This window comes from Anser anser, assembly GCF_964211835.1.
Source record: "Anser anser genome assembly, chromosome: 18".
In the NCBI taxonomy this organism is placed as follows: domain Eukaryota; kingdom Metazoa; phylum Chordata; class Aves; order Anseriformes; family Anatidae; genus Anser; species Anser anser.
The window spans coordinates 3,126,775-3,141,300 of NC_139739.1; the positions used below are offsets into that span (position 1 = coordinate 3,126,775).

At 41.5% G+C, this 14,526-nt stretch overlaps 1 protein-coding gene across 2 annotated transcripts; it reads left to right on the forward strand.

Annotated features, from left to right (window-relative positions):
* The first annotated feature begins 5 nt into the window (after positions 1–5).
* ANAPC5 (anaphase promoting complex subunit 5) lies at positions 6–14,376 on the forward strand. 2 transcript variants are annotated; one of them, XM_083804310.1, is made up of 17 exons: positions 6–293; positions 922–1,001; positions 1,598–1,707; positions 2,041–2,236; positions 4,025–4,094; positions 5,314–5,415; positions 6,039–6,229; positions 7,147–7,228; positions 7,903–7,992; positions 8,952–9,133; positions 9,623–9,758; positions 9,996–10,070; positions 10,808–10,929; positions 12,112–12,219; positions 12,707–12,854; positions 13,468–13,630; positions 14,039–14,376. In XM_083804310.1, exons 1-17 carry the CDS (start codon positions 90–92, stop codon positions 14,251–14,253), a joined length of 2,274 nt encoding a protein of 757 aa, XP_083660436.1. In that variant the 5' UTR covers positions 6–89; the 3' UTR covers positions 14,254–14,376. The 2 variants fall into 2 exon arrangements, with proteins under 2 accessions (XP_083660436.1, XP_083660437.1); XM_083804311.1 differs by having other exon boundaries at positions 14–293; positions 4,028–4,094.
* Positions 14,377–14,526: the final 150 nt, after the last annotated feature.

Sequence of the window (14,526 nt, forward strand, 5' to 3'; positions counted from 1 at the left end):
GTGACGGCGGCAGCGGCGGCGATTGGCTGGGCGGGCGCGGGCGGTTGCCTCGGCGACGGGGCTGCGGGTGATGGCGGCCGGGAGCCGCCATGGCGAGCGTGCACGAGAGCCTCTACTTCAACCCGATGATGACGAACGGCGTGGTGCACGCCAACGTCTTCGGCATCAAGGACTGGGTCACCCCTTACAAGATGGCGCTGCTCGTGCTCCTCAGCGAGCTGGGCCGCGCCGGCTCGCAGCTCGGCCTGCTGGAGAGGCGGCGGCTCAACCGGCTGCTGCTGCCCCTGCTGCAGGTCGGGGCCGGGCCAGGCGGGAGGGGAAGGGGAAAGAAGGGAAAGGAAAGGGAAAAAGAAGGGAAAGGGAAGGGAAAGGGGGCCCTCAGCGGCCCCTGGCATCGTGGCCTGTTCAGTTTTGGGCCCCTCACCACCAGAAGGACATCGAGGCCCTGGAGCGTGTCCACAGAAGGGCTGCGAAGCTGGTGAAGGGCCTGGGACACAAGTCCTGTGAGGAGTGGCTGGGGGAACTGGGGGTGTTTGGTCTGGAGAGAGGAGGCTCAGGGGAGACCTTAGTGCTCTCTGGAACTACCTGAAAGGAAAGCATGGGGAGCTGGGGGTTGGTCACTTGTCGCAGGTAACTAGTGATAGGACTAGAGGGGATGGCCTCAAGTTGTTCCAGGGGAGGTTCGGGTTGGAAATGAGGAGACATTTCTTCTCAGAAAGAGCAGTCAGGCATTGGGATGGGTTGCCCAGGGAGGTGGCGGTGTCACTGTCCCTGGGGGTGTTCAAGGAAAGGTTGGACGTGGTGCTTAGGGACATGGCTCAGTGGGTGACATTGGTGGTAGGGTGATGGTTGGACCAGATGATCCTGAAGGCCGTTTCCAACCTTAATGATTCTACGATTCAATGTTGGTCTCCTCCCCAGGGTCCCGACATGCCACTGTCGCGACTGCGCAAGGCCATCGAGGAGTCGTGCCCGCACCTGGCCAGCTCTGTGCACATCAGGTGGGCACTGGGCCCTGGCAGGTGGGGAGCTGTCCAGGGCGGGTGCTAAGCGGTGCCGCAGCTGGGCCGTTCCTGCACTCTCACATCTGCCCCACTGTCTGTTGATAACCGCTCTGCCTATGTTTATACGTCCAGTTGAAACGGCAGTATGTCCAGAGTGAAGACGTGCTTCCGCAGCTTTTCTAGTTGTCATAAAGAAGTTCCGAAAGGCACACAAATCAAACATTGAAGAAATCAAGTTTAATAAAGTCTCTGATAACAGAACACTTTTTTCAACATTAGCTAATTCAGAAAATGACAGCTTTAAAATCAGTATTTTTTTGATTCCTAAGTATTTTGTTAGAATAACAATCCCTTCTGTTTGTTCTCTTTAATACAATAGCAGCTTAAAAAGAAAATATCTTGATTATTATTTAGATTCTTATTAATATTTCACGTTTTGATTTTATTAATTTATGTAAAAACCTTCTGGACATAATGAACTAGCTGCCTCTTGGATCTGTCAGCGTTTACTCATCTATCCCTGAAATGGAGGAATATTATTTGATGTATCATATTTAAATCCTAAAAATATATTATTTTTTTTCCCTGATTAGGTTGAAACTTATGGCAGAAGGAGAACTGAAAGATATGGAACAATTTTTTGATGACCTTTCAGATTCATTTTCTGGGACAGAGCCAGAAGTTCATAAAACAAGTGTAGTAGGTAACTAGCTATTGTCTGTAAGCTGTAGTTGATCTGACACCTGTTATTGACGGAATTCAGTCAAGATACAACTTTGTAACCAATAATTTTCCCCAGTGTGCAGTTCCTGCTGCTGCTAATTGTTCTGTGATCAGATAATCTGTGAGTTTTGCCACTGAATTAATTAGAGATTTATACTGAGCAGACCTGAATTTTATCAATTGGTAGGCTGAGATGAGACACGCTAAATTAAATAGTGCAATTTAAGCTTCTGGTTATTATAATGATTTATAGTCTCCTCTGAATCGGGAACCTTACATAAAGGTGTCATAACACAGATGTTTTCCTTTGCAGGTCTGTTTCTGCGCCATATGATCTTGGCATACAATAAGCTTTCTTTTAGTCAGGTCTATAAACTTTACACCGCGCTTCAGCAGTATTTTCAAAATGATGAGAAAAAAAGTGGAACTGATGAGAATGATATGGAGCTGACGAATACAGAAGAACTGGAGGGGAAAATGGAGAAAGAAGAACTTGATGTACCTCTAAGGTGATACATTAATATTAAAGTCTTTCCCACTTCTGTCAGCAAATTAGTTGCATTTTAGATTGCTTCTGTACACATCAAAGTAAACTGAGGCTTTGTCCAGCTCAAGCTTCTACTCCTGTTAAACTTCTCAAAGTCCATGGACGCTCACCTGTGCCTGTCCTATCACAAATGCCGTGTTACAATCTGGGATAATTTAATTTCAATGCAAATAGAGAAGCTATCGGAACTTCAGCTGCAGTATTGAGATGTATACTCTAAATTTATGTTAGCCCACATCCAACTTAGAGCAGGATGTCACCGATTTGCCTCATGTCAGAGTTGTCTAATGCATATAGTTAGCAGAAATTTTAGGTCAAGGCCAAAACTTAAGCATACTGCCTTAAAAATTTATGAACGGTATTTTGCAAAGAAGTGACTTTCACAGTAATGTGATCTTGTTGATTTTTTGTTTTAGCTCTGTGTACAGATCGCAGAGCTTGCGCTGATCTTGCTGGTTTGCAGTTACTCAGCTTCGAACGCTTCTTGTAGTTCAGCAATACACACCGATTTCGGTTTCTTTCCTGTAGCAGCTGCTTAGTGTTTTCTGCACAGATACCACTGAAATGTTAAAACACCGTTTTGCTGGTGGGGCAGGGGAAGAAAGGGGAAGTTCTGTCACCTTTGGATTCAGAAAGTTCTGTCTTTATATTACTGATGAAGTTTAAGGCGTGTGAAGAGTTTGTATCTAGCTGTGTGTTTTTGTTTTTGTTTTTTTTTTTCCCCTGGAGCCTGGTGCACTCTGGCCGAGTTGGGTGGCCTCCCCGTTTCCGTGGTGCCACCCTGTGGTATCATTTGTAAATGGCAGCGGTTGTGCTCGGTCTCAGAAGATGGCGGTGCCCCATTCTCACGCTCACGCAGGGAATTGCAACCTAAAGGCCAGATGCTGCCCAGTTTCCTTCTGTACAGCCCACTGCTGAATGATTCTTCTCTGGTTACGCTAGGCTGTGATGTGCTAAAGCTGTTGGAAAGAGCACTGCTGCTTCCTGCAAGGAAAGTTTCCTCTTTGAGGAAAAGTTAAGCTTAGTATTTTTGGTTTCTCTTTTCGCCCTTCTCCAAATGAAAGTACTGACATTTATTTACATCAGAGGTGTATGGGAGGCATTCCACTCGCTAAAATGTTACGCTGTAAGAATAATCCTCAAAGTATTTTGTGTATCCATTTACTTAAAATGTACTTTAAAAATTGTCTTCATGTAAGCTCATGCTTGGGCACGCTCTGCTGTAGCTTGAGTCAGTTAACAATTTTGGGGTCTTGCTTTATGCTGTAGCTGTTGTCTTGCCATGGAATGAACTTTGGGCTGCTTTGCAGAGCAGCTGTTTTCTGGAGTGATGTATGCGGTGAAAGTGCCAGTTCATTTCTTCTCGAATATCTTCAGAGAAAAAAAAAAAAAAGGAAAAAAAAAAAAAGGGAGCTAGACACTTGAGTATATCACCACAAATCTTGTATCTGCTGTTGTTGGTTTTTTTTTTTTTTTTTTAAATCCATGTGTATTTGGGGTAACTTTCATACTGACCACGGTCTGTGCAGGCTGAAGATTACAACTAAACAGTGTAAAATCATTTGGGTTGCTGACTTTAATGTGGTGGATTTCATTCTGTGCTAATTTTTCTCCTTTTATTTTCCTTTTATGCTGTTGAGCTCTACTATCTCATAAAAATTCATAAAGCAAAAGTATGGATTGTCTGTTTAAAATGTATTTTCTCGTATTCTATTTCATTGCCCGTGTTTCTAACCAGAGTGCTTTTTAGCAGGGAAGAAGAGATATCTTGCAGTGGGCCTCTTTCCCAGAAACAAGCAGAGTATTTTCTTTCTCAGCAGGTATGTTAGTTCTGAACGAAGTTGAGTAAATGACCTGTAAGGTGATCTTCACCTTCAGTTTTATCCACAGTGTTAAAATGATGGTTTTTTATATCTGTTAAAGGTTTGTTAATTATCTCACATGTAGTTGCTCAGTATGAGCACTTGGGGTTAGAATTGTTTTATCTAAGCATGTACACCATATGACGATATTTTACTCTGAGAAGGTCACTTCTGTTCTGACTGCTTGCTTCAAATGTGCTGCCTGCTAAATGTGCAATTTTGTTGATTATTTCAGCTGGTAAACACAAAAAGGAGCAGAAATACACATGGGCACAATTGTTAGTAAATGCGCTGCGTGCTTATAATAGTTTGCTTATAAAATAAAGTAATATGTAATGTTCCATACGCATTTTAAAAGTTCAAAGTGACTTCTCAGTCCCATTAGGATCTTTACATTTAAGGGTTGTTGAATCCGGCAGCCTGACTGCAGCAAGGTGCAACCAGTGGTGAGGCTGAACGTTAGCTGCTATCCCGGTTACCTCTTGCTGCTCAGGGTGAAGGTCCGTTAGGGGAAATGTGTGCACGCTTACACCCTTGCTCTCTCAATTCTACCGGTAGCCGAGCTTCAACACTCAGTTTATCGAGTACCTGGCACCTGGATTGCCTCGTGTCTAGCTCTGCCAGGAGACGCGCACATACAAATGCATCTCTCAGCTGACCCACGGCTGGCGCCACAGGCACGCAGAGCCCTGCAGTCCAGCTCCAGTTGCTGGCACTCTAGCTGCCTTACACACATCATTATTCAGTAATGCTTATTCCTGTAATTAGGTGGTTAATTTTTCTTATTAATTGATCTACTTCCTAAAGGAAAATACAGATTCGCTTTTGCTTAGTTTAGTTTCCTGATTGTTTTGTGTTGGTGAAAGAAGCATGTAATTCCAGTGAGCAATCTGCTGTACTAGTTCTTAAAAAGGAAACTTAAAATTCTTTAAGTACCTTTGAACAGTCTTTTGAATATGCTTTTATTTTACTCAGTCTCTCTGATCTCTGGAAAGTGAATGCTGTAATACAGGATAGAATAAAACTGCCACGGATGTTTCAGTGTCATAATAGAGCTGTTCTGAAATCTTCTTTAACGCTCTCTCTAGAGATGACAGAGAAAATGACAATCATGTATCAAAATATATTCCTAATGCTCCAGTTTGAGTTACTTAGCAGTGGTTTCATTTTTTTCCAGGCTTCTTTACTAAAGAACGATGAAACAAAGGCTCTTACTCCGGCATCTTTACAAAAGGAATTGAACAACTTGTTAAAATTTAATCCAGACTTTGCTGAAGCAGTAAGTGTCTTTTTCTTCATCCAAAATGGTTTTAAAGGGATTTCTTCATATCTCTAGGATGGGATTATTTGGGAGTATTTTATTCTGTATTGAAACATAAGCAGATGATGAAAATGTGAGCAAGTTCCATGTAAATGTTTAGTAATTCAGACCGAAACTCCTGAAGGTACCGAAACCTCAATTAAGCTAAGTACTTAACAACACGTCTGGCTTTATGCATAGAAATAATCCTCCTAATTTTGGTGGGTCTATGTCAGTGCATTCTTTTTGAACTAAATCTAAAACTTTTTTCCTCAAAAATGTCAGGCTTCATACTCTCATAGATTAAAAATTAGCGTTGGGTGAAATACCTGCTGATTTTGATCGTTGATGTTCACTTTACTTCTGGAGCTTAGCAGCAATTTACAGCAAAAGCAACAGACAGCTCGTGTTGAGAGTTGGTTCCAGACCTGCACTGCAAGCATTTGCCTTGTTCCTAGAGAACTTATTCCTGAGCAGGTCCCTTTCTTCTTATATATCACTTCATGGTTGCACTTGTTGGGCAGTAAGAAGACACGTAGTAAGTATAAACCAAAACTTTAATAGTTCCGTATAGTTAAAACTGATTTTGTTTCATTTTCTAGCATTATTTAAGCTACTTAAACAGTCTTAGAGTGCAAGATGTCTTCAGTTCAACGCACAGCCTCCTTCATTATTTCGACCGTTTAATTCTCACTGGAGCAGAAAGCAAAAGCAACGGGGATGAAGGTTACGGTCGGAGTCTGAGATACGCCGCTCTGAATCTAGCTGCGCTGCACTGCCGGTTTGGCCATTAGTAAGTCAAGAGGTTGTACTGCACACCTGAAATTCATCTTACTGCATCCCATAAGGACTGACGGATAGACCTGTTCATTATGAAAATCTGTTTGAGAGAACAAGGCTCTTCTCTAATTTGATAGCAGCTATAGTTGGGTTGGAATTTTCTTGTAATCCTGATTTGTTTTGGTTTGTTGTTATTTTGACATTTATTTGGTTTCCATAATAACCGGGCCATTTACAGCATGGTAAGAGTTGACATTTGTCTGCGTCCGGTTGTGACCATTTCCTAGGGGTTTAAGTTCTCCATTGCTACATTTCCATGACCTCAGAAAGGTCAGTGGACATAAGTGCTTATTTCCAACTATATTCTCAAGAAAGTACAGTTGTTCTTCTGTTATATTCAAATCCGTATAGAGCTGATCATCTGGAAGAAGAATAACTAAAGAAAAAGCCATCTAGGAGATGCATATTTTGAAAAAGCCGTAGCGTTGGGTGTTATTTTATTGATAAAGCTGGCTCACCTATCTCCATATACAGTTTGCATTTATTGACTGCTGCCTGGATGAATCCTGTAAAAGGACTGGAGATGGGAAGGAGATAAGAAAAATTAATGACAACTCTTTCTATATAGGCAGAAACTTAATGTTGCCCCTGTTCAAACACTAATTTGGCACTTTGGCACATACACAGATTTGAAAGCCTGCTTAGGGGTTACAGTTGCATTTTCGTAGTGGCTTGCAGATGCCATCTTGCTCATTAGCCTTGGGTCTAGAATATGTTGCTGGACATGCTGGCTTTGCCATTCAGTCTTTTAAATCAGTTTTCTTCTGAGTGCGATATGCATAATTTAGATCAGTGTTCCTCTGTGGTGTTGTAATGCTGTATTTTAAGCACGGCGGTGATACTAATATGTTCTCTTTTGTTTGCTGATAGTCAACAAGCTGAACTTGCGCTTCAGGAAGCCATCCGAATTGCCCAGGAGTCTAACGATCATGTTTGCTTGCAGCACTGCCTGGTAAGATAGCCATGTTGAAACAGAGGTTAAGTCACCTTTGTCTGTGTTACCTCAGCCTTTGAACTGTTGCAGAACTACTCATACTTAACATCTCGTCAAGCGGATCAGTAATTTGAAGGTGACTGTCCCGCAGTGGGGTGATGTTGTTTTTAGCAGATGGGTCACCAGGAGCAACAAACGCTGGAGAGTAGGGAGATCACGGGACAGTTTTGTTGTGACTCAGGTTTACTTTCTTAAACAGGAGTTGTGATGCCAGAGTTACTCAGCACTAAGCTCAAAGTTTAGTCTTATGTTTTAAAGAGCTGAAATATATCATAAACTTTCTTCTTACTGTCTTCTGTATTTTCACAGAGTTACCGTTCTTTTCAGCAAACAAAAAGGAGGAAGGGAAGACTTAGTTTTCTATTTTTTTCTGTAATGAACATTAGTGCTGTAATGAGAAGGCATCTGTGTTACCAAACTCTGGAGGTGCTGCTTTCCACAATTAACTGTATAATGGGGTTTCTGTGCATTACTCTGAAACTCCAGTATTGTCAGGCCCGTGCCCCAGCCAGGCTGGACTTTGGACATATTTTGGTGTTTCCAGAGTTTTTTGTGTATTCCATGCAAATGTAAAATGAAAAATGCTGTAGCCGTCAGCTATTTGCAATGACTTTAACTTTTTCCCTTACTAGAGCTGGTTATACATCTTGGAGCAGAAGATATTTGATAGCTGTGTTCTGCTGGAGCACTCAGTAAACAAATCTTTACACTTTGGTTTGCCCGTAAGTCTGTTTCATTTATCCTTAACTGTATTCTAAGACATACATATGGGAGTGAAGGGGTGTATGCATGGTAGGTTGTCTTGTTTGTTTGTTGGTTTTTGGGGTGGTCAAAATTATTATTATAAAATGCGTAATTGAATTGAAACCAACCTATTTTATACTCCAAAATCTAGCTGTTTCTATTATTTTGACTCTTCATATTAACAAACAGAGTTGAGTTGCTTTATTGTGAGTGCATTATCGCAAGGCACACTGTTTTTCCTTCCACCTTGTTTGTTTTTCAGGCAGGAGAACTCTGTGGCCACTAGCCTGGCCCTATGCACCATTTAGGTCTTAGGCCCATAATGCAATCTGCTGGCACTCAGGGGAGGTTCTTATGCCTCAGCCTTCCCTGAAACTCAGTGCTGATGCCTCTGACAGGGCTTTGAACGCATTTACTTGTATGGCTGTGTCCCAGCTGTGAAATCTTGTATGGCAGCTCTCCCCTTAGATGGTTTTGTGCCCTGTATCAATTGCTGTTTTCCCCAAGATCTGCAACCTTTTTGAATTGTTCTAAAAGGAGCTAAACTGCTGATGTTGGGAGATGAAAGCAGACATGGCCACTTGGTAGGGAAGGGGAGGAAAGGCTCTCTGTTTTCACAGCTGTTTCATCATTGGAGAAATCCAGGTACAAGTCCAGTCATCCTCTTTAAAACTCCTGTGTGGGGGAGTGGAAATTACCTTTCACATCTGTCAAACTGGCATTCATGTATGTGTGGGTGTGTGTAAGTGTGTATTTAAAGAAATGCCTGGAGCAGTGTTCCTTTGTCTGTGCTGAATAACATCACATCTTTTTCTTTGGGATTTTTTTCTTAATTTATAACTCTTGCTCTGGTATAGTTCACAGGTGTAGTGCGTAGCTATCATCTATCATCTTTCAATGACTTTGTTTTATGTTTTTTTTTTCCCCCTCTTCCCAGTACCTTGCTTCCCTGGGAATACAGTCCTTGGTTCAGCAAAGAGCTTTTGCAGGAAAGGCTGCCAACAAACTAATGGATGCCTTAAAAGATTCTGATCTGTTGCACTGGAAACACAGCTTGTCAGAGCTTATTGATATTAGTATAGCACAGAAGACTGCCATTTGGAGATTATATGGCCGCAGGTATTTCATTTCTTTTCAACTCTTGGGCGAGCTCACTGTACTGGGTAGCACATAATGCATTTTGAGTTATTTATATAGATGTAACAAGTGACTGTGTCTCTCCTGTGCACTAAAATAAAGTAATCAGATCATGATTTGGTATAGGCTGGGTTCCATTATTTCCATTTTCTAGTGTTCATTCAAAAATCGTACTGGAGAAGAGATTGAGTTTCCATTTAGTAGTGGCAAATAGTGCATAAGTCATTCCCGTGTCCCCATTTTCAACATCACTGTGCTTGGACCATGTGCAGCTTTTGGTATGTAGCGTTGGATGTGCTTGTGTAGTCTAGAGTTCCTGGGTAGCAGTTGTTTTACAAGTTTTCATTTTCCCCCAGGCCGCTGGCTTACCCCAAAAATCAGTCTGTAGGCCACAGTCGTAACAAGACCATAGATTAAAAAAATGGTGGTTGGTTGTTGCTTGAAAGCTAAAAGATGTTTCTCTTGCTCAAGCACCATGGCACTTCAACAAGCCCAAACATTGCTGAGCATGAACAGTCTGGAGGCTGTGAATGTGGGCGTTCAGCAGAATAACACGGAGTCCTTTGCTGTAGTGTTGTGTCACCTGGCTGAGCTGCATGCAGAGCAGGTGAGTTTTATGGCTAGTCGCACAAAAAGTCATTTGGTTGAGAGGATGTGTGGGTGGTGTTGACAGAGAGTGCGAGACTTGAGTCATGTTTTCTTCTGCCTTTAATGTCTGTATTAAGAACAAAGAAAATAAAGGGCTTTTACCTGGCGAGTTCTTGCCATGAAGGTTGGGTGGAAATCAAGGGGAGTGGTGCTTGCCCTGGTCTGTGTTTATCAGAGTGCTGTTTTTGTGTTACAGGGATACTTTGCAGCTGCTTCTGAAATACTGAAACATCTAAAGGAGAGATTCCCTCCCAATAGCCAGCATGCACAGGTAGAATTTAGCCTGTAACTTGCATAACTGTTACACAATAGGATCTGAATTCATACCCTCTTTACTCTGGATGCTTTGGGTTACACGTTTGCTGATTTCATTTGGCTCATGACCCGCTCTGAAGCCATGTGGCGTAAACTCTTCTGCAAAAGCGTGAAGAAAATGCCTTTGTTTTAATTGCCTCCTAAGAAAAGGCTGATTAAATAGAACTGTAGGTGACAGAGGAATATGTGTCTACTTCATGAGCACACACAGGAATTAAATGGTATACGTCGATTTGGAGCTTCAAAGTTCTGTTTAATTAGTGGTAATTATTTTGATATATTACACTCCAGAAATAACTGAGAGAAGAGGCTGGTTTTGTGCAACACTGGGAAACACGTTAGCGTATCAGTCCAAGAGGGACTATTTACTTTAAAGTGTTTAAGATTCTATTAAATTTAGTTTGGTCCTTCTCTTTCTGTTACAGAACAAGTCTACTGTTTTAAAGCACTAGTAATGATTTTAAAGCTCTTTTACTTAAAGTACAGTCAAATAGGTGAGCCGTGGCATTGAAACATTACTCCAGACCTAAGCATTTCTGTTGAGGACTGTAATTTAGAAAATACTGTAATTGGATAGTCAGTTGTGTCTAGACATAAATATCCACGGGGGAAATAAAAATTAAGTTCTAACTTGGGGTTAGACAGTGAGCAGGTGCAACTTCTAAAACATGTTCCTGGATGTTCTTTGTTTAGCTTTGGATGCTGTTTGATCAAAAAATACAGTTTGAAAGAGCCATGAATGATGGCAGATACCATATAGCAGATTCTCTTGTAGCAGGAATTACAGCACTTAGTAGCATTGAAGGAGTATACAGGTAAGAAATCGTGAATCCGCATATGCTTGCAGGTGTATCCCATGAAGATAATGAAAAATGTAGCAAAATGGTTGCTGGCAATCACGTGTGTTTGTGTTCTTCCCTTTCCAGAGTTAATTATGGTCATGTTGTCTAATCTGTAGCGCTTATTCCATTACAGTATATCCTGTAATCATCATTTCTAGTTGTTTTTCTGGACATTCTAAGAACAGGAATAGCACCGGTGAATTTCTTGTTGTTTTGGAGCTGTAGATCTGGCCTGAGAACACAAAATATTTCTTCAAAATCTGCCATGGTAGCTGTAGTCAAACCTAAGCACTGTGCAGAATTTTATAAGAAGATAGATCTAAGGGACCTAAGGCCAAATCTCAACTCTGCTACAGTAAGAGCTTGAGTTATGTCTTCATCTGTGTCCTAGTTTCTACATCCACAAAATGGGACGATACTTTTTTTTTTTTTCTGTCACCTCAATTTGTTCTTGTTTCTGAATGGAAACGTTAGAAATAGAATAGGGTTAAAACTTGTTATTTGCTGAGCATGAAGACAGTTTGCTGTTGAAATCAATTTCTCGTCGTTTTGCAATGAGGCAAAACACCTAAAAACATAGCCAGTGCCAGTAAGCCGGAAGATCGCTATTCAAGCTGTGGGACCTGATGCTTGTCCTTCTGGAACTGGACTGTCTGTTACTTCCCTGATCTTTAAATATAGCACTCAGTATATGGGTCTGGGGTGTTTTTACACATCCCCTACAGCTATGTATTTGTTTTTTTACTTCCCTGTTCTCACTCTTTCCCTCTCGCTCCCTGTCCTTGTTAGCTTATGCCAATTTTAGCTACCTTACATCATACCTGTTTTTCTTCCACAAATAATTACTTCTGCTTTCCAGTTTGCATGCCCTCCCACCACTGCTGCCTCTTTGGCCTTTGTTTTTGGCAATCCCTGTTTTCTATCTAAAGCTGTTTCATGAGTTTGATCCTTTCTGCTGTGAGTTGTCCAGCAATCAGAGCTACTTGGTTTTCCCTCTGCCTCTGTGCATAGCACGAACGTGCTTTGTCAGAGTGCTGTTCCGCTGTCACGAGAAACAGAAGTCACAAAATAAAGACCTGTTTTACTGTGCTCTGAAGAGCAGATTTGTATCTAAAATACTTGTGTATCAGTGATGTTTTCTTTCTACCACGGTAGAAAAGCCATTGTACTGAAAGCCCAAAATCAAATGTCAGAGGCGCACAAACTCTTGCAGAAACTGTTGATCCACTGCCAGAAAATCAAGAACACTGAGATGGTGATTAGGTAAGAATGCTTCATTTTCAGAGTATTAAAGCCACTTTGCAGTGATTAGAATCAGCCACTTCAATTTGTCAGTGTTCGGACTTCACCAGTCCTCAGGTTACCTAAAATGATTTGGTGATTGTGAAATAATTATTTCGTTTGTTAAACATGGTATAGAGGAATCCTCAAAATACCACAGTATTGAAACCTAGTACCACCTTATATGTGTATATGTAAACTAAAAGGTATTAAATGCTTGCAAAATAAATAGGAAGAAGAAACATGCATGTAATTGTGCCTTTGTGCCAACCTTCAGGGTAGTTAATGTTATTTCATCCTTTTAAGGAGGTGGGATTTCCTCTTAAGGGTGCAATTTAAGTTTATTGTATGTGCAGTAATGTAATTCATAATAAAATCAATACTGTAATGGATGGAGTAATTGGGAAACAAGTGGCCGTGTTTCATCAAAAGAAAACAGTTTATAGTTCTCTCCTTTTCCGTTGACTAGTGTACTGCTGTCAATAGCAGAGCTCTACTGGAGGTCTTCGTGCCACACCATAGCCTTGCCTGTCCTACTGCAGGCTCTTGCCCTCTCTCGAGAATATAGTCTGCAGTACTTGGCTTCTGAGACTGTGCTGAACTTGGCTTTCTCCCAGGTAGGTTTGATTTGTGTTTTCACAGGGCTGTGTGGCAACATTTGTGATGGGGATCTGGGTACGGTTTTTCCTCCTGTGAGATTTAAGACCATAACCTTGTCGGAATTAAATTATTGATTCTGATGAAGTATTTTCTAAATGTAAAAATCTTTTGGGGAAGCTAATAAAAGTTGGGTTCCGTGTGCGTCGGTAAGATGGGTAGCTGTTGTATATACTTAAGCAGGCAAGCATAAATTGGCTCTGCCTTCATTTCTCCAGTTGTTATTTTTATGCTGTTTTTTCAGCTTTCTAGTAGCACAGTTTGGCATGTGCCTGAATTAAAAATAATGCTGGTACTGGAGTTCAGTTACACTGTTTATTCTGAGCTGGCAGGGACCTGGTTGTCAGCACTGACTGGAGTGGAGAAGCCATGCCTAATCATTCCAGATAGTAGTTCATGTCTCCTAGTAAGTTTTGATTTTCAAGTAGATTGTGGGGAAGAAAATGACATCCTTGTCTGTAGCATTGCTGTGTTGGAAACAGTTGTGGCTTTTGTGGCTTATTCTGGTCTTCTCAGAAGGTCATGCTCTCACCAGTAGATTCCAGTATTAGACAAGCAAAGTTTCTCTTTCAGCTGATCCTTGGCATTCCTGAACAAGCCCTGAATATTTTGCATATGGCCATAGAACCTGTCTTGGCCCACGGAGCTGTGCTGGACAAAGGCTGTGCCATGTTCCTGGTGGCCAAGTGTCAGGTGGCTTCTGCAGCTTCCTACACTCAGCAAAAGAAGATTGAAGGTAATGCGAAGAGTTAACTCTTCCCCACTGAAACTGCGCTCAGTTGAGAGGTACAAACCAGGGCATATATTGGAGTCCTGCTACACAATCACCGTTAACGAAGTTTAAACGATATAGCGGAGTGTATTACCTGCTAATCAGATAGGAGAATTAATTTGGAATTAGTTGTTCAATAGATGGGGTGTTTATAACGGCATGTTGTTTATGCGGTTTATCTGCGTGCTTCAACACCCGTATTTTGCAGCAAAGGTTGGATAACAGACACTAGCTGAAGGACCATGTTGCTAAGACACAAAGTGTTTTGAAAAGCTGAGGAATTTATAATTGGGCTCCTTAGAATGGAGCTGCATCGCTTGGAGTTGTTGTTGTGTTATTTTCTTAAGTATGACTGTCCCCCGTTTCTCACAGCTTTGGAATCCGCTATTCTGAATCTAAATGAAGCTAAGACTTACTTTGCCAAAGTGGACTGCAAAGAGCAGCTCAGAGATGTTCTCTACTTCCAAGCCCGGCTGTTCCACACCCTAGGCAAGACCCAGGAAAGGAATAAATGTGCCATGTTGTTCCGTCAGTTGCACCAGGAACTGCCTGCACATGGTGTCCCCTTAATAAATGCGTTCAAGTGACGCATTTGAAGATGAGATTTGTTTGTTTTCCTCTTTTTTTTTTTTTTTTACAAATGTCTTTTTACTATATTCAGTCATTTGTGTTTCAGAGTAATTGCCAATAAATCATGGTCTTCTATGGAACATGCTTGTATTTTGTTTGCAGTGACTTAGGGGGAGGCAAGGGTTTCCACCCATTTTGCTTTTATTCTGTACTTGAAATTAAGAATTGAATGAGGGGAAGAAAGAAAAAACTCTTGACTGCGTTACAAACGTGCTGAGGGGAGCACCGCT

Coding starts and splice junctions, on each gene's coding strand:
- ANAPC5 (XM_083804310.1), top strand. CDS start 90: ATGGCGAGCGTGCACGAGAGCCTCTACTTCAACCCGATGATGACGAAC. Junction 7,229..7,902: donor TTTGCTTGCAGCACTGCCTG/GTAAGATAGCCA, acceptor TTCCCTTACTAG/AGCTGGTTATACATCTTGGA. Junction 9,134..9,622: donor TGGAGATTATATGGCCGCAG/GTATTTCATTTC, acceptor CTCTTGCTCAAG/CACCATGGCACTTCAACAAG.